Below are 25,636 nucleotides of genomic sequence, written 5' to 3' on the forward strand. Positions count from 1 at the left end.
GACTACCGGAGACTTAGCAAAAAACTCTTTGGCACCAGATTATTCTTACTTTTTTTCTTTTTTCTTTTTTTTCTTTTTTTTTTTTTTTTTTTTTGCAAACAAGATTTTTCATGACTTTTTTTTTTTTTTATTTAAACAAACAATCCCAAAAGTGTTAATGGAAAAAACCCGGAGAGAAGTGGAGATCGGAGACCGTCTCCTGCTCCCCCTCTTCCCCGTCCCTCTCCCCGTGGGTGAGAGTTTCTCCTCCTGGGGGGGATGCACATTGGTTTATTTATTTTGAAGGCTGCAAAAGTCTGAGGACTGAAGCACCACGTGCTGCTGACTCTCATCAGCATAATGATCGCCTTAGCCAGAGAGTCCTGTATATATAAACCACAAAAACCTAATCATTAGAAATCCCAGCCTCCAAAAACCACATTCAGGACAAAAAAACTGTGGCGTGGGTTTGTTATTTTTTTTTCCGGCTCCTTCATCTTCCCCGACCTCAACTTCTTGGGACCCAAAAGAAGTTTGTAACTTTTGGTTGCTTTTTTTCATAATTATTATTTTTAACCCGATTTTCCAGAAAGAAAAATAACTCAAAGAAAGCGACATTTTAATGATTTTTTTTTTTTGCTGCTGTTGTTCATCAAGGGCGGAAAAAAAAAAAAAGCAAGATTTTTGTTCGCCTATTCAACTCAACGGACTTGGATCCAGCAGCGACTTCATGTGAAGGACCGGGCTGCACCGAGGCTGCCTTTTCCTAGAATTTGCTTGGTCATATTTTAGAAATCAGCCTAAGGAGGGGTGTTTTATTGTTGTGTTGATTTTTTTTTTTTTCCTCAGCTATGATCCCCGCTTCTTTTTCCCTGAGAATCCGAAAGTTCAACTTTTTTTAAGTCCTGATCCTCCGAAAAGAACAAGCTAAAAAGTCTCTTTTAATTATCAGCCCTGTGACTTTCCTCTTCACCCCGACAACCCCAGTAACTTTGTTTCCCCGCCGAAATCGCTTCGGGAGCGCCTTTTTTTCTGGAGGGGGGGAGCCACTTTTCTCAAACCCCTACCCGAGCTCCCGCTTCCTGAAGCCAAAGGCAATAAGCGGGGGAACCCAGCGGCTCCTCGCCTCTGTCCCGGCGGAGCTTTTTGTTTGCTCCTTTTTTTTTTTTTCTTTTTTTTTTTCTTTTTTTTTTTTTTTTTTTCTGCGTGTGTGTCCGGAGGAGGAAGATTTCTTCGGAGGAAACCGGGACGTTCCCCTAAACCCCCCCTCTCCTCTCCGCTCCTCTCCGGGGCTGAGTTACGCTACGATTCTGGCGGCCACCACCAGCAGCAGCCCAGGAAGCTGAACCAGCAGCGAGTTCTACTTCTCCCAAGACAATTTTTGGAAAATCCGAAAAGGAAAAGAAGACGTGGAGGGAGGGGAAGAAAAAAGAGAAGAAACTCGAGCACTTGAGGGAAGAAGCGGTGGCTAGAAGGAGGGAAAAGAGCAGAGAGACTGTGCGAGAAGGAAGGAAGGAAGGAGGAGGAGAAGCGGCAGCGCTTTGCAGCTGGGCAGAAGCCGGGACCATGCAGTTTCCAGCCGGGCTGTGCTGAGAGGGGCAGCCCCGGACCCGCCGCCAGCCTCTGCCTCCTCCTCGCTGCTCCAGGCTGCAGGCGCCCCCAGACTGGCATCACCCCTCGCCCCGTCCATCTTTCTTTAAAAAAAAAACCAAAAAAAAAACCAAAACCCAAACAAAACAAACCAAAAACAGACTGAGATTTTTTTTCTTCGTGCGTTTAATCCGCTCCTATTTTTTTTTTCTGTTTTTTGTCTGGTTTGCTTTTTTGCCCCTTATCCTCACCCCTCCACTTTTTCATTCACCCCTTTTTTCGCTAGATATATTTTTTTTTACAACCCCCACCCCCCACTACACGCCTCCTCTACCAGCGATCCCCCTACCGCTCCCCCCCCCCGCCCCCCAATTCGCTAACTTGTGGCTGTTGTGATGCGTATTCCCGTAGATCCCAGCACCAGCCGGAGGTTCAGCCCCCCCTCCAGCAGCCTGCAGCCCGGCAAGATGAGCGAGGTCAGCCCGGTGGTGGTAGCCCAGCAGCAGCAGCAGCAGCAGCAGCAACAGGACGCGGCGGCCGCCGTGCCCCGGCTGCGCCCCCACGATAACCGCACCATGGTGGAGATCATCGCTGACCACCCCGCCGAGCTGGTCCGTACCGACAGCCCCAACTTCCTCTGCTCCGTGCTGCCCTCGCACTGGCGCTGCAACAAGACCCTCCCGGTGGCGTTCAAGGTGAGACACCCCCCTCCCGCCGCCGCCGCGGCCCGGGATGCTCCCCCCGCGCCCCCTGCCCTTCCTTCCGCTGGCGGGGGCTTCTGTGCCCCCACTCCCCGGCCGCAGTGTCTCCGGTGATCCCCGTCCTGCAGGAGCGTCTGTGCCCCGCGGCCCGCAAGGATTTCTCTCGATGTGTCCCGCAGTTCCATCCCCCTAGCCCGGTCCTTCAGTGCCTTCTGTGCCCCACCGGCCCGCAGGGACTTCTGTGTCCCCCCTGCCCCCGCGATGTCTCCGGTGGTCCCCGGGATGCAGTGCCCCCCCTGACGCCCCCAGCCCCGCAATGCCTCCCCTGCACCCCCATCCTGCAACGCCTTCTGTGCTCCCGCAGCCCGGGGGGCTTCTGTGACCCCCAGTCCTGCAATGCCTCCTGTGTTCCCGCCCTCCCCTCCAAGTGTCCAAGTCCTGCAGTGCCTTCTGTATCCTGTCACCGTCCTGCTGTGCCTCCTGTGCCCCCGTGCCGCGGTGTCTCGGAGTGTAGCCCCCGCAGTGCCTCTTGCCCCCCTCTCCCGGTCCTGCAGTGGCCGCCGTGCCCCCGGCCCTGCCGCGCTTCCCGTGCCCGCCGTGCTCCAGCTCTGCCCCCTCTGCCACCCTCGCTGCGCCCCCGGTGCCCCCCATGCTCTGCCCGCAGCCCCGGAGCCATCCCGTTATCTCCATCCCCGCGGGGCGCTGCCGGCGTGTTCCCCCCGCAGCCCAGGAGTACCCTGTGTCCCGTTCGGCATCCCCACGGGAGACACCCCCTGCTCCCCACAGACTCTCCCCATGGGCTTTTTTTTGGAGAAATCTGCTTTCCCGCCCTGGGGAAGGAGGGATTCAGCCCTGGGCCGGAGCTCAGTGTGACACCCCTCCGCCTCGAGAAACCATCCCTGACCCACGGGGGTGCGCCCCTTCCTCCTCTCCGCTCCCGGGAGTGGGACTGGGGCATTTGGGGTGGCTCTGAGGCGTGCGGGGGGAGTGCGAGGGTCAGGCTGGAAAGGCAGAGTGGGATCGGGGCTTTGCCCCCCAAGAGCCCGGACAGAGATGGGGCTGGGAAAGGGGGACACAGAGCACCTGGAGGGGGGGACACGGGGCCCCTTCACTTCTCCTGGTGGACAACCGAGGAAGTGGCTGCCCAGAGAGGATCTCCTTGGCAGGGTCGCACATTTCCATAATAAATCCCACCCCGCTCTACACTGGGGATGCTGCTTTTAATTTTCTGTCTCCATCCCCACGGCGCGCTAATGAGAGGAAACGATTTTAGAAAAAAAACCTGTAATAATAACAACAATAATTGCGGGCTTTAAAGCAAGCCCTTTTCCTCCTCTAGCAATATTTCCAAGTGTTCCCCCTGGAGTTTTCCTTCTCGTGGCTTTTGGTAGGGAGGGGGCAATGGCTGGGGTGTCCCCAGGTGCGTTCCTGAGCAGGGCATGGGTCAGAGTGAGATGGGGTGGCCCTTCGAGGGTCTCAACATACCCACATTTTCCTGTGAAAAATAACACACCTGGAAATCCCTGAAAAGACAGAAAAGTTTGGAAACAGTCTCACGCAGTGTGTTCCAGAACATCGCCTTTTTCTTGTGTTTCCTGAGTGCCAGCCGTGTTATCACGGCCGTTTGTTTGGGAAGAAATAGTGAAAGTGGTTAAATGAGCCGCTGGTAAAGTGAGCAGTGATAACGATGGAGGTTTGCTTTGAAGATGTTGCGGGTGTGCGGGTGAGGATTGGCTAAAGTGCTCCTGTGTGTGGGAACAGCCTGGAGAGGCTGGAATTGCGGGAGGAACCCTTTGCACAGGGCCTGCTTGTGCAGGACACGATGGTCAGACTGAGCAGAAATGGCAGAAAGTGGGGTGCCTTGCTTGGTGTAGCACTCAGATGCTCTCTACATGTGGATCACAGTGGTTCTGATTCAGAGGGGCTGTGGGGTAAGGAGGAGGAGCTTTCAGAGAATTGTGATTATAATTTAATTGAGCACTAGATTCAGTTGGTGTTATAGTTACTCTTTAAAGCAGAGATGCAGGAGCTGTTGCATTATCGTGCTCATGTTGCTGTTCTCATTTGAGGTGTCTGAGCCTTCTCCTACCTCACAGCAATTCAAAGGATGCGGTCGCATCTCATTAGAATAAGGGAAAGATCTAAACTAAATATTGAAGTATTTAGAATATTATTACAATAAGAATGCTTACATGTGATAAAAAGGTAGACAAAGGATCAGACTGTTCCCCAATCTTTTTGTGTTCATATATATGTATTTATATGTGTCTTACATGTGGGTCTTGTGTGCAGATCTGACCGATTTTCAGATGCATCAGAGGCACACGTTGCCCCTTGCACCAGGCTGCTGTGGGTGCAGCTGTGTTTTCATATGCAATATGTACTTTTTAAAATATGCCAAAATTATATATGCCCTTCTTTACCTGTTTATTAATTTGAAACTCACTTGAAATACTTCTGACCCTTTAAAAAAAATCTATTTTATTTTTCAAATGCAACTTGCATACAGCTGCCCAGTAGTTTTAGACCAAAGGAGCTGCATGTGTCATACAGTGAAACACTTGGTTGTGTTACAGCAGAATGGGAATCAGCTCTGAAAGGGAAAAAGAGAGAGATTTGAGCTATAGAAACCTCAGCTAAACAATAACTTGAAAATGAAATAGCTCACAGACAACACACTTTGTGGAGTTTTATTGGCAATAAATAATATGTTGATGATAATGTTTTGAGTGGTGTGTTAAGTGTGTCATAATTCTCTCGCAGCGATCTCGAGCAAAAAACGTACGCTGGATATAGCACTGTTTTAATTTAAAAAAACAGATATAAATCATATGCAGGAGAGGAAGTCTGTTATAAACAGTGCTGGGTTTGATTATAATTTTTTGAAATAGTGTTGGCTTACCATTAGGTTTGAATTTTATGTATTAATATTTGCACACACTGGGGAGGGAGTCCCTGTCGTGTGCTCACTAAGGAGGTTTTTAATGCAGACTGGTTCTGTGGGGAAGAGTATTTGATGAGTACTTGTTAATACCGCTCTAGCTGTTAGTATTCCAGAATAAAATAAATGGATATTGTTCACCCAGGTCCACATCGTATTCACTTCTTAATCTCAGTAGCCAGCAATACTTTATTTGAGCGAGTCATCAGAATTTGGCCCCTCTGTGGAAGTTTTTACTGCAAGTCATAAAAACCCAGATTGCCACGTTAGAGGTTAGAAGTGACTTCTGTATGATGCTAGTAGCAGCAGAGAGTCTTAGTGGACGTAAAGGCTGGGGAAAAAATGGGTTGTGGAGTCTAAAACATCTCCCCAGTAGCACCACAGTAGTTCAGGGTCTGTCAGCATTTCCCTCCAAACCCCAATTTTCGGAGTTTATAACTCAGCTGTTTTAAATAGCTTCAAGCTGAAACCTGCTGTATAAATTTTCAGCCCAGATGTAGATTTGAAACAAAAAGTAGCACGAATCAGTTATTCTGTTTTAAGTTACAGGACACTGAAATGTTTTTAATAGTATCAGATGCTCTTTTGGCAATGTCTGGGAAAAGCATTCTCAGTACAGAAGATTTTACATTCAGAGGCTGTTTGAATTCAGTGTTTTGCAAGAAAGCTTTTGAAGTGGCAGATATCAATGTTTGAGAGGAACTAGTTAGCATGTACACTAGTGTTGGCCATTTTTTTTTCAGACAAGCATTTTACTCTACAGAAAGTCTGAGTACCTGCTGTTGTATAGGAGTTTTGCTTTGTGCTTATAACTTCCGTCTTCAGGCTACATACTTTGGCCAGTTCAAATCCCGCTGGACCGAAACTGGGCAAACAGGTTGCCTAACCAGAATTGTCTTATGCAAAAAACACATAGTTATTTTCAACTCATAAGAATTGCTTTAGTTTTATTTTGGGGATTCATGTACTTTTCTGAGCTCTAGTTGAAAGGAAAAGAGAAAAAAAAAAAAAGAGCAAAATCTACTTTTAATCATCAAAATGTCTAGGGAGCTTACTATGGAAAATAAAGATTTTGAAATAGTAGAGAGATTGAGTTTTAAAGGATAGGTAAGGAATGTGCACTGTGGCTACTTCTAGTCTTTAGTTTTTAACACAATCCTTACTCATTTCACAGTGCATTTACAATCCTCTTTCTAAGAATATGTAATTAATTTTGTATTGATACGTGGCATAAAATTGCCAAATCAGGGTGTATGCTAATAGTCGTTCAGTTTGTACAATTACTTTTGAAAACTCTCAGAATGACGGGTGCTTCTCTAGGTTTCAGACTTGTTTTGTGAATCTTTTTTCTACGTACCTGTGCAATAGTCTTAGGCTGTTTTGTGGTAAGAAAGTATCAAAGTAAGAAAAAAATAAGCCTTTTACTCCTGCTGCGTGGCAGGGGAGCTTCCCATGTTACAGGGCTTTATTTTAGGAGCCAAAATTTTTATTTTCATCTCTGACTTCTGTTTGTCTTACGCTTTGGTCCTCTCTGAAGGAGATGAACAGTGATGCTGCATCCAAGGCTTCTCAGGAACGATGCAGCTCTTGATCAGCTGCGATCGCTCGGCGACAGCAGCGGCACGTGCAGCTCTGGGCTGATGGCTAAGCTGACAAATTGAACTGACACCGAGTGAAAAGGGCAGGAAGGAAAGCTCTGAAAAGCAACAGAGGACAGAGGGGAGCCTTTTAAGGGATTTTGCTCCCTCCTGCCAGGTGTTATAAACTGTACCTGGGTTTGGGACTGAGAGGGGGCTATGATGGCACTCCCTGTCCATGCTCTGTGGGTACCTGGGGAGAAAGAGGTGAGCTGAGGCTTCAGGCACCTCCCTCCCTCTTCCCAGGCCCCTGGCAGCCTTGTGCTCCCTGCTGCACTCTCAGGTGCGTTGCATTTCTGGAGTTAATGTGATTTTTTGTTGTTGTTTTGTGTGGTATAAAAGGTGTAGGGTGCAACTCCCTGGGATGCTGATGGGCATGACAAGACAGTCCAGAGATAACGCGACCTGCTGCAGATTGGGAAGGGAGTGGTTTATAAGTAGTCTCAAGCCCCATGCTTCACAGTTTAAGCCAGTATCCATTTGTTAATGGTTAGAGTCAGCTCTGTAATCTGTTCACCAGATTATTATTTGTTATTTGATTATTATTTATTATTCCTTACACCTGGCTTTGAAGCTGTTAGACCTAGTTGCTGCCAGACCCAAGGCAGGGAGTTACTGGGACCTCAGATCTTAGCCACGATGGTGGTTCCTTTGTTTTTCTGTTCAGGGACTTCCATAGGACTTTAAAGTAAAATCTTTGTTTGATACACGAAGACCTCACAGTAGTTTGTGGCGAATTTTAGCTTTTAGTTTTGGGTGGTATTAACTGCTATTTTATGCAAAAATAGAAAAGCAGGTAAATTCTTTTCAAACAGGGTTTAAGCTTCACTTGCTTCTTTCTCTTCAATATTTCTTTTAAATAAAATAAGCTACAGTTTTCAGTAATATGGCCTATTTATATATTATTGTAATTCCTCTTTATTGTTTTACAGAAACATTGTACAGTTTACTGGACCACATAATGCTCTCCCTACATATCCAGAACTCCTCATTCTTTCCACTGAATTAATATCACCTGCAACCTGCAATTATTAGTTTCAGCCATGATCATTTATGGAAAAGACATTTCAGGAAGGCTATGTGATAAAATGTAATATATATTACAGGAGACAGAATAAATTACTATGAATAATATAAAAACTCATATCTCACCATGTGAAATGGTAATAACTACAAGCGGGGACACTTCATAGCTTAAGATATTTTTTCAAGTTCTGGCTCAGCTGTGCAATGTTTCTGAATTTCTTCTTGTTATAAATTTATTTTCAGCATCAGAATTAGCCAGCAGGGGAAGATGAGGTTATTTTATTAATACTTTTGTGGACATTTTTTCCCTGTGTGTATATTTTCTTCCTAGTAACTTAGCATTCCTTTGTAACTTTTTTTTTGCTTTAAGAAGCCACAGAGCACTAACACTGTAGGTATTCCTGATGTTTTCAAATCAGAAGCTGTCTGCTTCATGACATTTATTTAATCAGATGTTGGAGCACTGCACAACCACTGAAGCATGAAAGGGAGACTATCAGGTAGCTGGAACGCAAGGAGAAATGAAATACTTTGATATCTTCTGTTCACCCATCCTGGAATTTGAGGGAGGTATCAGCACTAACCACATGCAACTCTTGCAAGCACTATGAAAATTTACATGCCTGCAAGGAAATACAGCTTTCTTTTATATAGCACATGAAGAGTTTGAATTCCAGCCATAAAGTGCTCCATTGTGGAGCGTGTTGGGCGTAGAGCTTTGCCTGCTGGGCCCCAAGTGCCACTCCTGGGATGGGTGGATGCACGGATCCCTCTGGCTTGAAGTCTGAGGAGCTCAGAGGTCAGGGTGATGGGTGGAACCAGAACAGAACTGAATCTAGGTGACAAGACTGCTAATACTAATTTCTAGCTTTCCATTTTAAATGCTCTCTTTAAATGCTTTCCCGTGCATTATTCACAGATACAAGCCTTGCCTCGTGTTCTCACACTGCTCCCTGCTTGCTAAGAACAAAGTTGTCGTTCAGCAAGCATTAAAGCGTGCACTCAACACGAGGATGTTGAGCGTTTCTGAAGAAATGCAACAATGAAGAAGCTCTGAGAAACAGAGACAACACACGACGTCTCTGTGTTTGATGTGGCACTTTGTTCTGTGCACAGCTCCTCACCACAGAGCTTCTTCCCGAGCGCGGCAGCCTGCAGAGCGGGGAGGGGAGCACACACCTCCAAAGTGTGGCTTCACCAGCCGTGATTGTCTCCCTGTTGTTGCAGGTGGTGGCCTTAGGAGAAGTGCCTGATGGGACGGTGGTGACCGTCATGGCTGGAAACGATGAGAACTACTCTGCAGAGCTGCGAAATGCTTCTGCCGTGATGAAGAACCAGGTGGCCAGATTTAATGACTTACGATTTGTGGGCAGAAGTGGAAGAGGTAGGCCGCTGCCTTTTACGTGTTGGTAATGGTGTGAAAATGGTGCCAAGATGTCAAACTTCACGATGAAATATTGATTAACCTACAAATCCATCGTTCATAGAATCACAGGAAAAAATGGTTTGTAAGGGACCTTAAAGCTCAACTCCTTGCCATAAGCAGAGACACCTTCCACTAGGCCATGTTTTTCAAATTATCAGTCTTTTCTTTTTTGTAATGATGTACACATATTTTATTGTCAAATTTCAGCAGTTGCACAAAGCAGGTCAGGAGTCTCTGTAGCTTTTTGTCAGACAGGTTTTGAAAAACAATTCAGGGAGTACCTGCTTCCCTGTTTGAATCACACAGGAAGGATGGAAGGAAAAGGGAATATCTGTGATCCAGGTTATGCAGAGTCAGGGAGTGTATTTTGGGCCATGGCAGTGAGAGGTGGAGAATTCCCTTTAGCAGCAGAGCCACTTCTGAAGTTGTTGTAGAAGACCTGTAATTAGGGGGATTTTGCATATCACATGTTCTATAGGTTGTATTCTTTGGGGACTTAAATATTTCAAGCCTTAGCAGCTGTTGGTAGAAAACTTGCTAGTGGCTTTTCTGCCCTTTAAACCAAACTGTTGATAACCTGTGAAAATCACCCCCACTTTTCTTTTGAGTAAGCTAGTTGACTTTTTATGAATTGCTGGTAAGCTTGGGCATGAACTAAATTAAACCTTCAACCTTTACTTTAAATGACAGGGTAACTTTCAATTTTTTTTCTTTTTTTCTTTTTTTAAGATGTAGAGTGCTGTCATTGTCTTCCAGCTCTTTAGGAGATTCCTATAATCTGAAAACTGCACTGCACTTATAGAAAGCTGTTGTAATCATTGCAAATTTGTGAAAATTCCTCTTTAAGGGTTGCACAGCAGCTTTCAAACTTCAGGTAATGATTGAAAGGATAGCTCAAAGGAAGCTGGTGCTGCAGTTCTTGTTGCAGGAGTAGTGTTGTATCAGACATTGATCCAACTGAGATATTTTTTTCCCTTATGTGTTTGAAGTAATTATTCTTTTTTTTTAAATTAGCCCTGCATGGGACAAAACAAAGCAAAATATGCAGAATAATTGTGCTGGAAAATTAGCAATAAGGCAAATTTTACAGTGATATTCTTTAGAAAGCAGTTCCACTTCATCCTACAGAAGAGTTTTTTGTCCAAAAAGCATTTAAACATATGACAGAGGCCCAGATAGTCCAAACCAGTCAGCACATTTTTACAAGTGCTTTGTGAAAGTAAGTCCATAAGCATGACTTACAGTGACTATTCTTTATTTTAATTAGCAAGCCAAAAATTCTCTTTATCATTTTAGAATTTAAAAAGAATTAATAATAGATAATAACTTGAAAGAAAGAATAATTTTGCCAACAGTAATACAACATAAATATGGAGTTTATTCCCCCTGTGAATAAGGTGCTGCCTATCTCTTCCATTTGTCTTCTTTAAATAATCAGTTTGCTTTGTTATTCTGCTGATGGATTAGGTTTGAAAGTTCTCTGGCTCCATCTCTACTGCTTTACAGTAGAAGTTCAGTAGTGTATCAGCCTTTTAGTAGTGCTCAAAAAGGACTGAAATGTGATGCACTACCTCTGATCTGAGGATTTCATTTCAAACCTATGATATGTACTTTTTATTAAAGCATAGGAAATGAAATAGACGGCCTAAAGCCTCAGTAGATACAGATACAGACACAGAGCTCCTAAAATTTGGTTCCAGTAGTTTAATTTATATTTTTATCTAGCAGACTTGGAATAGACTTTTTCTCTGATCAATCTGGGTAGAATCTATGGAAAAGTGATAGTATACTTTTCAAACCCTCAACATATTTATTTAAGAGACTTCAAAGAAAAACAAAGGGTGTGCACTGTTTTACTATATTGGCTTTCTGAGTTTTGGCTAGTTTCCCAAGTAGCAATTTTTATATTTAAAAAAAAAAAAAAAGAAAAAGTAAAAAAAAAAAAAAAAGGAAGAAAAAAGACAGACTTAACTGCTTGCAGACTTTTCACGCATGGAAGATGAAGAAAGCTTCTTTTGATGAAGTGTAATTATGTCCAAACAGAGCTGACCCCCTCCCCCTATATTTCTTATGATCTTAACGGAAGAAAGTAGGGCTTTTCCTTTGAAGCAGCCGGGACTCGGTGGAGGATCTGAAATGCTGCATTCTCCTGCCAGAGGCAGGATGGAGAAATTGGTCCAGACTTGTCTTCCAGACTTAGAACAGAGAGGGGGAGAGAGAGAGAGAGAGCAAGAGAGAAGGAGAGAAGGAGAGTTATCATTGATGATGGATTTTTAGAACTCTGCTTAAAACAGAAGGAAAAGAAAATCAGTAGTTGCAAACAGAAGTGAGAAAGCTCCTTACATAGACAAATGTCAGTAAATACAAGTCCTGAAGTAGAACAGGAAAAAATAAACTAATAAAGAAGTTATTTTTCGGTGGCAAGAAACTAATCCACACCTGTTCCTGACTTGAGATTTACATCTTTCTAAGCAGCTCGTGCTTTGATCTCTGTATCTCTAAATTTGATTGTGAAGTCTGAATCATCAACTTACCACTTCACCTCCTCTCCCACGTTTTTACTTGCTTCCCATGGCTCAATGGAGAAACCCGATTTTTATACATATTCATTTTGTTTGCCTGACAGAAGCTTCACGTTTCTGTTTGCATAATTTCTCTTAAACACCTTTTTTTGGATTCATGAGAGTTAGTAACTGGAGTGTTTGATGCAAATGCAGCAGTTGTTTGTATGTGGTTTTCAGGCGGTAGCTCACTTTTACAAGCCCGATCCACAATGCAGAGAAGAAAGAATTCCTGTCTTCAATAAGCAAAGGATCATAACCTTAATTTTGTTGTGTCCCGATACTTTAATCACATTAGCATCTAACTGAAAAAATATGCAACACGCACACACAAGCTGCTGAGTCTCCTTTCAAGCTCCTTTCTGGGGTTTGCCTTGTGCTTCAGCATATGTCCATCTCATCCTCCTCTGTGTCAGCTCGGCTCACATGTGTGAATAACAAAGAATGCACAGTTTAGACACACTGAAGCAATAGTGCCAGATGACTGCTTGGCTGGGGAATTTAATAAAAGAGAGCTACAATTAGTCTGTAACCTCTGAAAGTGGATAGTTGAAATGACTAAAGGCAATAAAGAAAGGTGATAAAAAGTGCATTAAAGGATTTTTGTAGCTGAGAAGGGATAGCTGTGAAATAGCTGTGGAAGGTATCAGCATCACTGAAACAGGGGACCTTAAAAATTTATTTCATTCTTAATCCTGTAATATGTAAATCATCTCTTGAAAGCTCTGGAGTGCCCTGGCAGGGCCGTGCAGCTCCCCACAATGAAGGGCTCTGTGGTTTATGGAGTGTGAGAGGGCTTCGTCAGTGTTACTTCATCCACACTTGGGTTTGTAAAATACCAGATAGGGGACAAAACCAATTTCCCTCTCAAATTAGCTGCTTACCTCTTCAGCTCAGGCTGGCTGGGAGGTGACAATTCAGAAATTCTCACTTTCAAAGTCCAAATGTAGCTCTTTTTATTAAGGAATGCATTTTTTCTAGCCACTGTATCCTGTTGAGATATATTTAATGTAGAAAATATTGCAGTGCTTTTCCACAGAATGATTTTGAAGGTTCTTACAAATAGTATACTTTGTTGAGTTAATTTTTTTTGTCATAATAGAGATTTATAGGGATTTGCTGTATAAAGAGAACAATAGCATAGAAGGCCAAACTCTTCACTCAGAGGTGTATAGAAAAGCCCCTTTTAGTGTCTTTGTTACCAGTAATATTCTAGTGATCATCTAAGGGTTGCTGTGATCTGAATGTCATCACCATACAATTTAAAAGTCACAACTTTTTGGCATGGCAAGTTGGTGCCAAAGGAAGCCTTAAACCTGAGCCTGGAGAACTATATATATAAATATATTTATATTTGTGCAATGGGCTGAATTCCTCTTTGGAGAGGGATAAAAGGCACAGACACTTCTCAGCCCTGGACAAGCAGTGTGGAGGCACTGCAGGGCTGCTGCTATGTGTGTGAAGGCTGCCCACACCCTGTGCTGACAGGACACACAGTTCACCTCTGGCACAGCAGGTGGGCTGGACTGGACAAAGACTGGACATCCAAAATACACCTAACTCTGCTCCTGTGATGATTTAGGAAATATTCCTTTCTCCAGTGAAAATGGGAAAGCCGCCTTCAGCCATGCCAGTGGGACAGAATTCAGCATCCTGAGATTTTTGCATGCTTAAACTGACAGAGGGAAGGTTTAAATTGGATATTAGAAAGAAATAGTGAGGGTGGTGACTCACTGGCACCAGTTGCCCAGAGGAGCTCTGGATGCTCCATCTCTGAAAGTGTTTGAGGCAGGCTTGGATGGTGCTTGGAGCAATCTTGTCTAGTGGAAGGTGTCCCTGTCCATGGCAGGGGGATTGGAACAAGATGATTTTAAGGTCCCTTCCAACCCAAACCATTCTATAATTCTATTTGCCAGGGTCCTGACCTTCCGTCTAACCAGCATCTCCCAGAGAGCTGGGCACAGCTGGAGCACAGCTTCACCTGGAAAATCATTTTACTCTAAATGACAGTTGTATTTCCTTTAAAAAAAATCCATGTCACATTCTAGTTCATGAAAATTATAGCCAGGACAGTTTGAAGTTGCACTCCTGATAATAAATGATGCATGTCTCAGGCAGGTTTGGGGATATACGACTTGGACCAGAAAGAAAGACCAATTACTAGATTTGACAGACAAAGCTCTGTTCTGTATTATGCCTTATATATAAGCTGTTCTGTATTAGGCCTGAAAAAACTGCATTAAGTTTGTGCTGTTACATAGCATTTAAGATTTGTGCCTTGATTGAATGCCTTCAGAGTTCAGCGAAAGGAAAAGCCCTAGCAGCAAAAATGCACAAATACACCCAGGGAGGAGGGGAAAAAAAAAAAGAGCTTTAAGTGTCTGGTAAAGTAGCAGCTTAAATGAGCATGAAGGCCAAAGATTGCTGACTGTTTTATTGAGTCACTGTTGTACGCCCACCTTTTCCTGTCTTGAAACAGTTTTCAGTTTTGACTATCTGACATGAGTAACCGTTGCATATCTAACAGATTACAACTGTCAGTGAGTCTCCCAAACGGGGGCCAGGCCTGTGAGAATGTGTGCTCAGAAGCAGGCAGCTCCCTTTATTTATTTCTTTTTAACGTTTTCATTCAGCTGAAGGCTGTAGATGGTCTTGTGCAATCTCTGCCTGAATTCAAGCTTTGAAAAGTTAAAAAAAAAACAACCCAAAACCAAAAAAAGAACCCAACAATGAAGACTGACGATAGCAAAGTACGTGCACACAGACATTGCTCACCCTCACAGGAAAGTTGGGGGCTTTCTTGGTATTTCATAGATGGAAAATGTGTAGGGAAAAAAGGCGTGTTCCATAATGATGATATCATCATATTGGCCTTGGCATATGAAGGACAGAGACACTGACTCCCTGTTAAAACATCTCCCAGAAGGAAAATATATTCTTTCCTCATCTTATTGTAGTCAAGTCAAACAAATGAAATGATAAAACTGTGTGAAGTAAATAACATGTGGTCACATTCTGCCCTCTGTCACACAGCTGCGAAACTGGAGTAAATTTTTAAATTATTTGACTTGCTTTGGATTTACACCACTTTCAATGCAGCAAAGAATTTGGCTTGTCCTCAGCAGTGAATCACTTTTGTTCTGTCATTGTATGATGACCCATTATTAAATAAGAAACATTTAGATTGTCAACACATGGACATATTCTTGACATAGAGTAAAACTGAACGGGAGGAAAACTCCTATGGTCAGTTATGTTTTTAATTTTCACGATTGTGGTAACGACAGGGAATAATTTTAAACTGATTCTTTACTGAACATGCATGTGACTGTTTTCATGTTGTAATCACTCATTCCTTGTTGTTTTTTCTCTTTGTAGGGAAGAGCTTTACTTTGACAATAACTGTCCTGACAAATCCCCCCCAAGTCGCTACATACCACAGAGCTATAAAGGTTACAGTGGATGGGCCAAGAGAGCCAAGAAGTGAGTATTATATCCTTCTTTTTGCTCTTATGCCTGCTTAATTTTGCTTAATAGAAACCTGTAAATGAAATATGTATATCTTTGTCAAACACTGGTTTTTGCTCAGTAAAATATATGAGTGCATGGTTAATTTGGAGTCTATTGGACCACACACATACTTGCATTAAACACTCACTTAAGTGCTTGGCTGAATTTGGGCAATCCCAAACCTGATTCTCATTCACATCAAGGTCTTGATACATTATCTGCCAGTGTAAATGAGAACTAAACCCAGTGTATTTATATATAATCTGATTTAGACACAGTAGATACAATCCTGCAACGTGCTGCATTTCCTGAACTCCTGTAAGCTTCCAGCTGAAGACGTTTAGAACAAAACAGGAGCGTGATCTTTCAGGATCAGTCCTAGCATAGAGAGGAAACATATAATATAGTGCCTTTTTGTTTGCCCTTAAATTCTTTTGCCATCAGATAATTAATGCACCTGGTTAATCTCATCATACCTGAAGTTGGTTTTCAGCTATGGACTTATCATAGACCCCCAGGGCCAAAGAAAGATAAAAAAACCCAGTATATCAACAGCATAGTCTTTGTTTCTTATTTGTGTACAGAAAATATATTTTTTTAAAACATAGTCCAGCAGATTTTCACCCAGCACATTTATCTTCTAGCCATGCAAGCTCACTAAGAATCTATTTGCCATGATTTATCTATTTTGCAATGGCTGTACTTTTATGACAATTGTTTTTTGTCATGTCCTAGCAGTTTTATGGGTAGCACTTATTTTTAGATACAGTCAAGTCTGTTTAATCCATCAGGATTTATCTGGCTGTCTCTCTGTCTAGCACATTTTGCTCGTAACCAGTCTCACATCATACGGGTATCACTGATGAGCCACTTCTGGAGTTTTTTCTTAATCTAACTAGAAATTACTCTAAATTGATTGGATTAGCCAGGTATAGCATTATTTAAATTACACCTAGAGATTAAGAATTATTTGATGAATAACCACATTAAAAGAATCCTTATAATGGAAGCATCTCAAATAATTATTTTGCCTTTGATCTGCACATACAAACACGACCTTCAAGGAGCTTTCATGGTGTTTAGTTTAAAATACCACAAAGACAGAAGTAGAAAGATGTAGACAGAATTCATGCAGTTAAGTGTTTCTCGTGCCAACACACGCTGCAGAGTCACCTCCTCTTACACCGAGGTGGGAACTCAAATGCTCCTGTAAGAACTGTCCAGGCGGGAGAGTTTCACTTTGAAGAACAGCTAAGAAAAAGCAAATAGCTCTGGATACATTTCTTTAGGTACATACTTGTGGTGCTACCTGCTCACAGCTGAGGTGCTCTGATGTCACAGCAGGGGGATTTTTGTTTTGTCTTCTCTCTGTGAGTCAGTTCCCATTTTTAATTTTCACTTGCAGCCGGTGCTCCATGTAACTTACTTGGAGGACACTGGGGAAGCTGCACTCATGGAGTAAAAAGCAGGGAGTAAGTTATATACCAGTTAGCCATTCCCATCTGGAGGCTATGTATTGATCCATCCATGTTTTGATGCATCTACAAAAGAGGAAATTTCCTGGCAGAGGACAGAACCGTGGTGAAAGAGCAGAGAGGTTTGAAAGTGATGTGTGGAGAGTAGTGTGGATTACCGTGTGCAGCACAGAAAGGGATCCTCCTGGCATGGGGATGTTTTGGTGATCCGTGGATTGAAAGTGAGTCTGTGTTCATAGAATTTAACAAGATCTCCTAGTTCTGCTGGAATTTTTTACTTTTCACCTCAGATGTCTCTGTATGTGGATACCTGTTTGCTGGTGTCTTTGAATAGCTGAGCCTAGAAATGCTCAGTAACTGAGTTCTTATGGCCTGCATGGAGTTATTGTGTCCTTCTTCATCTTTTTCTTTTCTTTCCTTTTTCCCTTTTTTTTTCTTTTTTTTTTTATCAAGAAAGTAGAATTTGAACTTGAATGTCTATTTGTACTTTAGTGTTTTGGTGGAATACTGCAATCTTACCCTTTCAATTAATTCTGAAAGGATTCATAAATCTCTGGAATGGTTCATCATTAAACTTGAATTTGTAGGGAAAGAGTAGTTCCAGTGAGCTGTGAGAGTTTCACTGAAGTTTTGCTTCCTTCTTAGAGACCCTGCACTTGTGTCGATACATTAGTTTGGTAGCAATCATTCAGTGAATGTACCTGGTATCTATGTGGCATAAGGAATATTAGGTGGTTGGGGGCAATAAGGAATTCAAGGAGCAGCTCTGATAGCAAATGTGTTTGAATTAAAAGTTATGTATCGGCAAATAGTGCCCCTCTCTGCCAGGATCTGTATTTCACTCCAATGTTTCAAGCTAGTTATCCTAGTTTTCCTCTCTCTGGCAGCTCAACCAGAGCTGTCACATCACAAACAACTTTTTTCTTAATATACACATCTGGCGTTGGCAGTTGGAGCAACTTCATAAGAGCACATGATCATCATTCATTACAAGATTAAAAAGTACCCCATGGCATCATTGATGTTTTTTAACTTTGATCTTTTGCAGTTGTGATTCATCTCAGTTATAAAACTTCCCTTTAAAGGAACACAACCAATGACTTATTAGAACCTTCATTCTGAGGAGTGTAAACATAAAATTATGCACATCTTTACAAAATGTCATTTACTTTGTTGCCAGCTTATCATTTTAAGACATGACATCATGCTTTAGATCGTGAATTTGTAAGGCTTGTTTATAGGCAAGGCACTCTGACCTTCTGTTGGCAAGTTGACTCGAGCAATCGAAAGCTGTGAGGTTCCCAGCAGCAGCAGCAGCAAAGCCATCACAGACATTTAGAGCCTGACTTCAGGAGTGCTGAACAGTCGTGGCATGCAGGGACTCCAGTTGGTGTTTTGGATGCTCAGCACTTCAGAAAGTCGGGTTCTTAAATGTAAGTGCCATTTAGTCGTATTAAACATCTGCTTGTAGAAGCTTGCTGCCTTGCCTCTCTGTTATTATTTGAAAATATTTTAATAGAGACAGTGATGTCAGGTTGCTCTGTTAGGAAAACTTGCCAGTTTCTATAGGAAAAAAGGTCTTCTGATGATTTTTTTCTCAGAAAAGATTTATTTCATTTTACCTAACCTCTTCCAGTCTATCCAGATTACTGTCCAGGGACATCTTCTGTGTTGCAGTTTCTATGCTGGATTGAGACAGTGCTTTGCACTCTGAGTGATGCAGTCTAGAGACAGGGTTGTATATGATCTTTGGGAATCATTAGGAAATCCTGCAGATATTTTTCTCTCCTCATAACCAGGATAAAACCTCTGCCATATGAAGATCTTAGCCAGCAGAGCTGCCTTCCAGCTGGGAGGGCTGAAAGAAGTTTTCCAGAGAAGTTTTCATGAGGTCATAACTGACCGACAGATAGCCAGAGATTACTGTAAAGGAAGTCAAAGGAGAAGAAAAAAAAGAGCAAAGAAACCACCCAAATCTTTACCTAAGGCCCCCTTTAATGCCTTTGCCTTACCTCATTACAACTACAGAAATAATGATTTGCCCTTCCATAGTGATACCCTTAGAATAGGAGGCACATCCTCCCTTCTGGCCACTCCTGGGACAAACCCAGTCATGGGGGAATCATGAGGAAGGAGGGAGGAGAAGTCTGTATTTTTTTATATTTTGCCTGACTTCCAGAAACTTTAGTTTATCTCTAATCAAAGGTAGGCTCCAAAGTCACCGACCCCAACTTTCTTTATCAGTGTGAGTGGAAAAGCAGCTCTGAGCTTTGAGCTGAAGCGTTTCAGGGCAGAAAAGTGCTGTGCTTCATTCAGCTCCCGAGCGTTTCTCTGCTTGCAAGGTGCACACGTGATGAAAGGTATGAGCAAACATCACATCGCCCTTTTGTCTGTGCACGCTGCAAAAGGCAGAGAGAGCCAGCCAGGGGTTCTGCTCAGCCCCCACATTAACTGTTTGGCCGACCCGGCTTATAAAAAGCAGATAAGTGATTGAGATTTTTGAGATTCCTCGACTTAAAACCATAACAGTTTTTAGGAAGTTCTCCCTCTTTACTTTCAAAGGCGGAGAGGGTGGAGGGATAAGTCTGAGGCGAGTGGAATGTGCTTTGGAGTGGAACAGCTTTAAATCTTTCAGTTTGCCTTTCTTTATTTAATTTTTCTCCTTTTTTTTTTCTTTCCTTTTTTTTCCCTCTTCTTTTTTCTTTCTTTTTTCTTTTTTTTTTCTTTTTTCTTCTTTTTTTCACTTTTTTTTGTTGACTGCCTGTCAGGAGCTGGGCCGGTGGCCAAGCAGGAAATGACACATCGAGAGGCATTTGTGTTGTGCAACATTTTGTGGAACTGATGCAAGGATACATTGTCTGTTTACGCATTCCTCTGCTAACAGCCTGCATGGCAGTAATTTTATTCAGGGACACATGGCATGCTACAGCAAGGAGTTAGAGCCTTACCATCTCTTTATGCAGAATTATCACAGCACTTAAAACACTCTGTGTGTCCCCCGTTCTGAATAGTCTCTGGCCTGCCTTCAAAAACCACTCTACCAGCTCCCCTTCCTTCCCAAGGATATATTTATTTGACTGTGGGGTTTTTTTTGCACTGTGGTAAACTGGGGCAGTGCAGAGAGAGAGAGAGACTTTGCAGAACAAGAGGAAATTTTACAGGCAGGTTCCTCCTTCATGCATCTACCTCAGAGTGAGTGGAGCAGCGCAGCTTTTTTGGGCGATGCGCTGCAGACGCTGAAGGCGTCGGTTTGCATCTGCATGTGGTTTGGCATGGGGAGGTTTTTAATTAAAGTCAATGCTAAATACCCCGAGATGTGATGAGGAGTCTTGGGGTTTCATCCAAACCCAAGTTAGAAAATCCGTGGCTCTCTCTGGTGTCTTTCAGAGTGACAGATCTCTGCTGAGCTTGGCTGGGTAGGTCTGGGTTTATCCCAGTGGCTGTGGGAGCAGAGGAAGGCAGAGTGGGCGGTCTGGGGTTTGAAAGTTGCTCTAAATGACTTTGTAGAGCTTAATGTATGCAATCTAATGCTTCTTTGTAAGAAACGAGGCAAAATGTGATTGTACAGCCAGAGAGACGTTCAGCAGGGCCATAGTTTAGAGAGGTTTAGACTCTTTTCTGTGACCATCATTAATGTATGATTATCATTAATGTATGAGCACAGTCCACTTACAGACTGGGACCTGACTTCCTTGTCACCAGGTCCCCAGTAAGGAGTGCAGTGTTTCTGTTTCCAGTGGTACAACATCAGTTCCTCACTGCAGTCTAAAAGGCAAGACAGAGTTTCACTCACCATCATTTGCTGCTGGTTTATTTTTTGCACATGTGTAATTTCACAGAACTGTTCTAGCTGGGTACTGGAGGTCCTGAGTGTTCCCGGAGGTTGTAAGAGCTGGGTGTGATGATTCAAGTGTTCCCCACCAAAGGTGACAGACACTGCATATGCCAGTGGTTTAGGGTTACTTTTGAGATGAGTGTGCAACCCACAGAGCAGGGCTCCCTACAGTTACCTCAACCAGCAGTGAGGCACAGGCACAGGTTTCACAGAGAAGCTGTGTTTGCCCCATCCCTGGAAGTGTTCAAGGCCAGGTTGGATGGGGCTTGGAGTGACCTGGGATAGTGGAAAGTCTCTCTGCCCATGGCAGGGGCTTTGGAAACAGATGATTTTTAAGGTCTCTCCCAACCCAAACTATTCTATGATTCTACAATTCTATGATTCCATGACTCCATGATGCATAGTGCTGTGACAAGGTGACCTGGGACTGTTGGGGTGGTAGCTGCATCCCAAGGACAAGCTCATTCTTAGTTCTTCCACTGTGGCTAGAGAGGGGCTTGTGCATAAAATCTCATTGTCTGAGAAGCAGGCTGTGAGACAAAATAATTTCTGGTGGTTGTTACCTTTTTCTGCTTATTTAGTGCATAGAGTGAGTCAAAAGCAAAATCTGCTTAGTTCACTCATGGCTTGAATTCATGCACTGTAAGAACTCAGAACTGCTGAGTTCTGAAATCTCAGCAATCTATGTGACAGCACTGGGACTCTCTCCATAGGAGGACACTGCTGCCCAGAGAGGTGACAGAGTGACCATGTATTCACTGTTATGGTGACACGATTATGTAAAACAAATGCACCAGTCTGAGCATAAAACCATTCCATAAGATGTCCTCACCAACAGCAATGCAGTTTTGGTTTGTATTTGTCAACAGAACAGATTGTTTCCATCCCATTGTAGAGGGAACACTTGCTTCCAAGCAAATCTATTCCTAGTACGTTTGGCATGTAATTTGGCCATCCCAGGGATTTTTTCATATTCCAGCTATTGCTGTTTGTATCCAAAGTGTCCCTCCAAGCTACAAATAAAATCATGGCCCCTCTGTGTAGTTGTGCTGCTTAGTTCTACGATAAGAGAGTTTTGCTTGTAATCTCCATTTATATACAGATGTGGAAATGGGGTTATAATCAAACAAATGAAGTAATAGTGGAAGTGAGTTCATTCTGTATCTCCACAGGGCATGACTAGGAGGAGAGGAAAAGGGGTGACCATTTCACAGAATCATAAAGTCAATTAAGTTGGGAAAGACCTCTGAGATCATCAAGTGCAGTCCATAAGCAACCAGCTCCATGTCAGCCAGACCATGGCACTGAGTGCCACATCCAGTCTTTCCTTAAACACCTCCAGGGACAGTGACTTTTTATAACTTTGTGACTCTACTCCATGTTGGTCCTATGGAGGAAGATGGTATTAAAAAAGGCATTAGAGTAGCTTTTCCACAGACCATTTTGTTCCATAATTTTCTCCTAAGGGAACTGTTGGACATTGTCACTTTTGAAATCCATTTAGCTTGTAGCTACTAATATCAGCTTTTTTTTCTTACTCTTCAGTGTAGCACCTCTTATACATCTCCCTTCACTTTCCAAAGTGGTTTGGGAAATAAGGAAAAGGGTGAATATATTTGGAAACTCTGCATCAGAATAGTGTAAGTGAAGTACTTAAGTAGCACTTGCTTACTGTCTATTCCAAATCTCTGTTTAAAGTTTTTATAGAACTTATTTTTATTTTCCATACAAACTTCATTCTCCACTGAAACATGGTCATCCCAGACGTGAAACACAGATGCTGATTTAACCAGACAAGGAATGCAGAAGAGGAAATGAGGATGAATATCATACTTAATTGAAACTTCAGGGGAAGAAACTGAGTAATGATCTCATGCTGCAGTATATTTGGGACGCCAGAATCCCTACTCAGATGAGGAACTGGGTTCCTTAGTGCCTGTATCTGCTCAGATCCCCTATTATGAATCTCATCTACAGTAAACCAGCTTATTCAGCACTATGGTGGCTTGCTGTGTGCTGTGGGTGGCTTTCAGCTCTCCAAAAATCAGACCTGTAGAGTAGGTTTCCTCTGACATGAATGAAGAGACACAGGCCCTTGCAGAGAGTGATTCATATGTTAATGCTTGTCTTAGAGAGCAGTGAAGTGCCTTTTGGACTCTCATCCCTTGCCATTGATACTGAATGGAGGCTTGATGACTAGCCTAGACTAGACACCCTGGTTTGGAGATGGCTGGAATCAGATGAGATTTGCAGATATTGTAGTCCCAAAGTGTGCTAAGCCTGGTGTAGCTCAGACAGCCCGAGTGAGCTGTAAGGCAGGTAGCCCAGGGTGCAGTCACCGGGAGCAGGAGCTCAGTGTTGGATTAACCCACTGTTCACTCACCTTCTTGGGTGGGGGCTTTGTCTGGTGTTAAACAGTCCCTGCTGCTTTTCTGAAAGCTTAAGGAATTGTTTAAAGCTGACTTTGAAGTGTGTCTGCAGCTGCCATAATGAGTGCAGTGTACATACTTTAGAAATGATGCTATCTACTAAGGCATCATTATCACCTCCTGCAGGATTTCAGTAGTCAAGTACTGCTCAGGCCCCACTCAGCTTGGGCTGTGTGAACTGCTGAGTTAAAACTCCTGTTATTTAGCTGTAGGCAGAGTAAGGTTCTCACACTGCAGTTGCAGCTCCATAAGAAATGTTACAAAGGTGACAATTCACTTTACAGATATTGCCTAAAGGTGAAGAATATTGGGGAATATATTTTAAGATTTTCCTAGCACTGGGAAGTACTCCATGATTCCAATGTTTCTTCTTCACAGCAGAACATATTAATTGTTCCTCACTTATCCAAACTGAACATGCTGCCCATTCTCCTGTGGTTCTGAGATGTAATCTTTCCCACAGCATGGGAAGACAAACCCTTTCACCTGATTATTGCCAGCATAAATGTTTAATGCTTCCATCCCTCTTCAAACTCTCCCACTGTATTTTGTGAACTTTACTCCCACTTCATAATGCCCTGCTTCTTTAGTAGCCCTGCTCATTTAAATTCAGGGTGCCAAAGGAGGTATTAATCAGGGTGCTTACAAGAGCAGAATCTGCTTCCTGCCTGTCTGTAATCCATGTGAGTAATGCCAATTAGTTGTCTGCTTCCTTAAATCCTCATGCACTTTCTCATTCTTGCATTCCTGCAGCAGTAGACATGGTCTTCAGTGTCAGTGCAGTCAGAGGCACTTGGTGGTGTTTTGTTTCATTGCTCTTAGAGCTCAACAGGAAAATCATCACCTCTGAAGCACCACAGAAGTGTGCTGGGGAAGAAATGCATGATTCCAGCTCTTGCATTTATACTTTAATTTGCTAGACACAGGGATCCTACTAATTTTATTCTGGAGTATCACTTCAGATGTCATGAAACAAGTAGACAATTATTTTTTCAGTTTCAGCAGTTTCACATTGGTGCAGCTTTTTCTTGGAAAGAAGCAGGCACATGCAGGCATCATTGTAGTCTCTGGTCTGGTTTTGTTTCTGTATGTGAAATCCCAGATTAGATTTTCAAAGAAGCCCGATTTTAAATTATTGTATTAAAATGGATCAGAAAGCCAGAGATTACTCTTTGAAAAGGGATGGTGTTCACAATCATTGGAAGCTGGAAGGGAATAGAGACCTGGAAATACAATGCAGGGTTGCTGTGTGATACAAACAACACGTTAGCAATTCAGAGGGAATTACACATGGAATACTTTTAGGAGTTTTTTGCCTGTGTACATGTGTAATCAAGGACCCAGATTCAGATTCTTATAAAGCAATAAGAAATGCTTCAATAATTCAGTTATCTAGTGAATTTATAAAGCACTGTAGATATGTGAAGTTTAAAAGAGTTGGTTCCACATTTCCAGAATACCAATTAAATCAATAATAATTTAATGTAATAATTTTGTGTTTCATTTCTTGGGTCTCTTATCACCATAGACTCTAGATTGGTGGAACAGAATTTTTCTTTCATTCTGGACACTCTTTGGCTTTGATGATCTGCACTGTGCCTCCCCCCCCATTCCACTTTTGGCCTTTTTTGATGTCTTTGGACAATAGTTTGTAAAACCAGCACTGCAGTAAAATCATCACCTCTGTAGACAGAATTGTTGACTACAGAAGAGGGCTCAGCAATAGAGCAGTGAATGTAAATAATTCAGTGTTTCAGTTCATCAGCTAAGCTGTCCAAATAAAAATCCTTTTTGTAAAGGGACATATGGATTAACTCTCCTTAACTGTAGCTGCCTAAAAGTTTGATATGGTGACTCAGTGACTCAGCTCCTGTCCACTGTGGTCAAGGAAGGGTTGTATGCGTGAGTTAGAAGCTGGTTTATCCCACCCTAGGCCTCCATAGGTGTCAGTGGATGTGAGTGAGGGAGGGGGACGTGAAGCAGCCCAGACCACTGCACTGGCACTGGGTGCTCTGCAGGTGCTTGAGCTGGGTTTAAGCAAACTGCCTGGCTTACCACCACCAGCAGTAGCACACAGCTCTGAAGAACTTCTTCATACTCCTTCTAATTGTTATTTAAACCTTTTAAAAGGGAGCTTTGGTGTCTGCTTTCTCAACAGCCACATTGAAGGGCTGCTCTCTGAAACACATTAGAATTTAGGGTTTGGTGAACCCCTCCTTGTGAGACATAAATAACCACCATGCGGTTTAAAAATTTCTTGTTTTCCCCTTCTGTGCCTGCTTGGGTAAAGCTCACAGGCACTCAGTGCAGAGGTGTCTGCCCTGCTTTAAAACACCTTTCCCCACACTGATGGTGCCCTCCTCTCCCACGAGCTGTGTCCCCTGCAGCTCAGTGATGCTCATCAGCTCCACGGCAGAGTCAGACAGTTTAATGAGCCTTTATCTTCTGCTGTGCCAGAGTGAGCCCAGGGGATGTCTGTGAGTGCCCTGAAGAAGGCTCACACAGCAATATTCATCGCCCGCGGTG

General features: G+C 43.0%; 1 protein-coding gene across 7 annotated transcripts in view; it reads left to right on the plus strand.

Moving 5' to 3' along the window:
- Nucleotides 1-1,197: 1,197 nt before the first annotated feature.
- RUNX2 (RUNX family transcription factor 2) overlaps nt 1,198-25,636 on the plus strand; it is a 159,294-nt gene continuing 134,855 nt past the window's right edge. For all 7 annotated transcript variants that reach the window (XM_074536518.1, XM_074536519.1, XM_074536520.1 and 4 more), the window contains exons 1-3: nt 1,198-2,264; nt 9,102-9,258; nt 15,240-15,344. In XM_074536518.1, coding sequence (XP_074392619.1) covers nt 1,965-2,264; nt 9,102-9,258; nt 15,240-15,344 — 562 coding nt within the window. In that variant the 5' untranslated portion in view covers nt 1,198-1,964. The remainder of the gene's footprint in view (nt 2,265-9,101; nt 9,259-15,239; nt 15,345-25,636) is intronic.

This window comes from Zonotrichia albicollis, chromosome 3 (genome assembly GCF_047830755.1).
Source record: "Zonotrichia albicollis isolate bZonAlb1 chromosome 3, bZonAlb1.hap1, whole genome shotgun sequence".
Classification (NCBI taxonomy): Eukaryota; Metazoa; Chordata; class Aves; order Passeriformes; family Passerellidae; genus Zonotrichia; species Zonotrichia albicollis.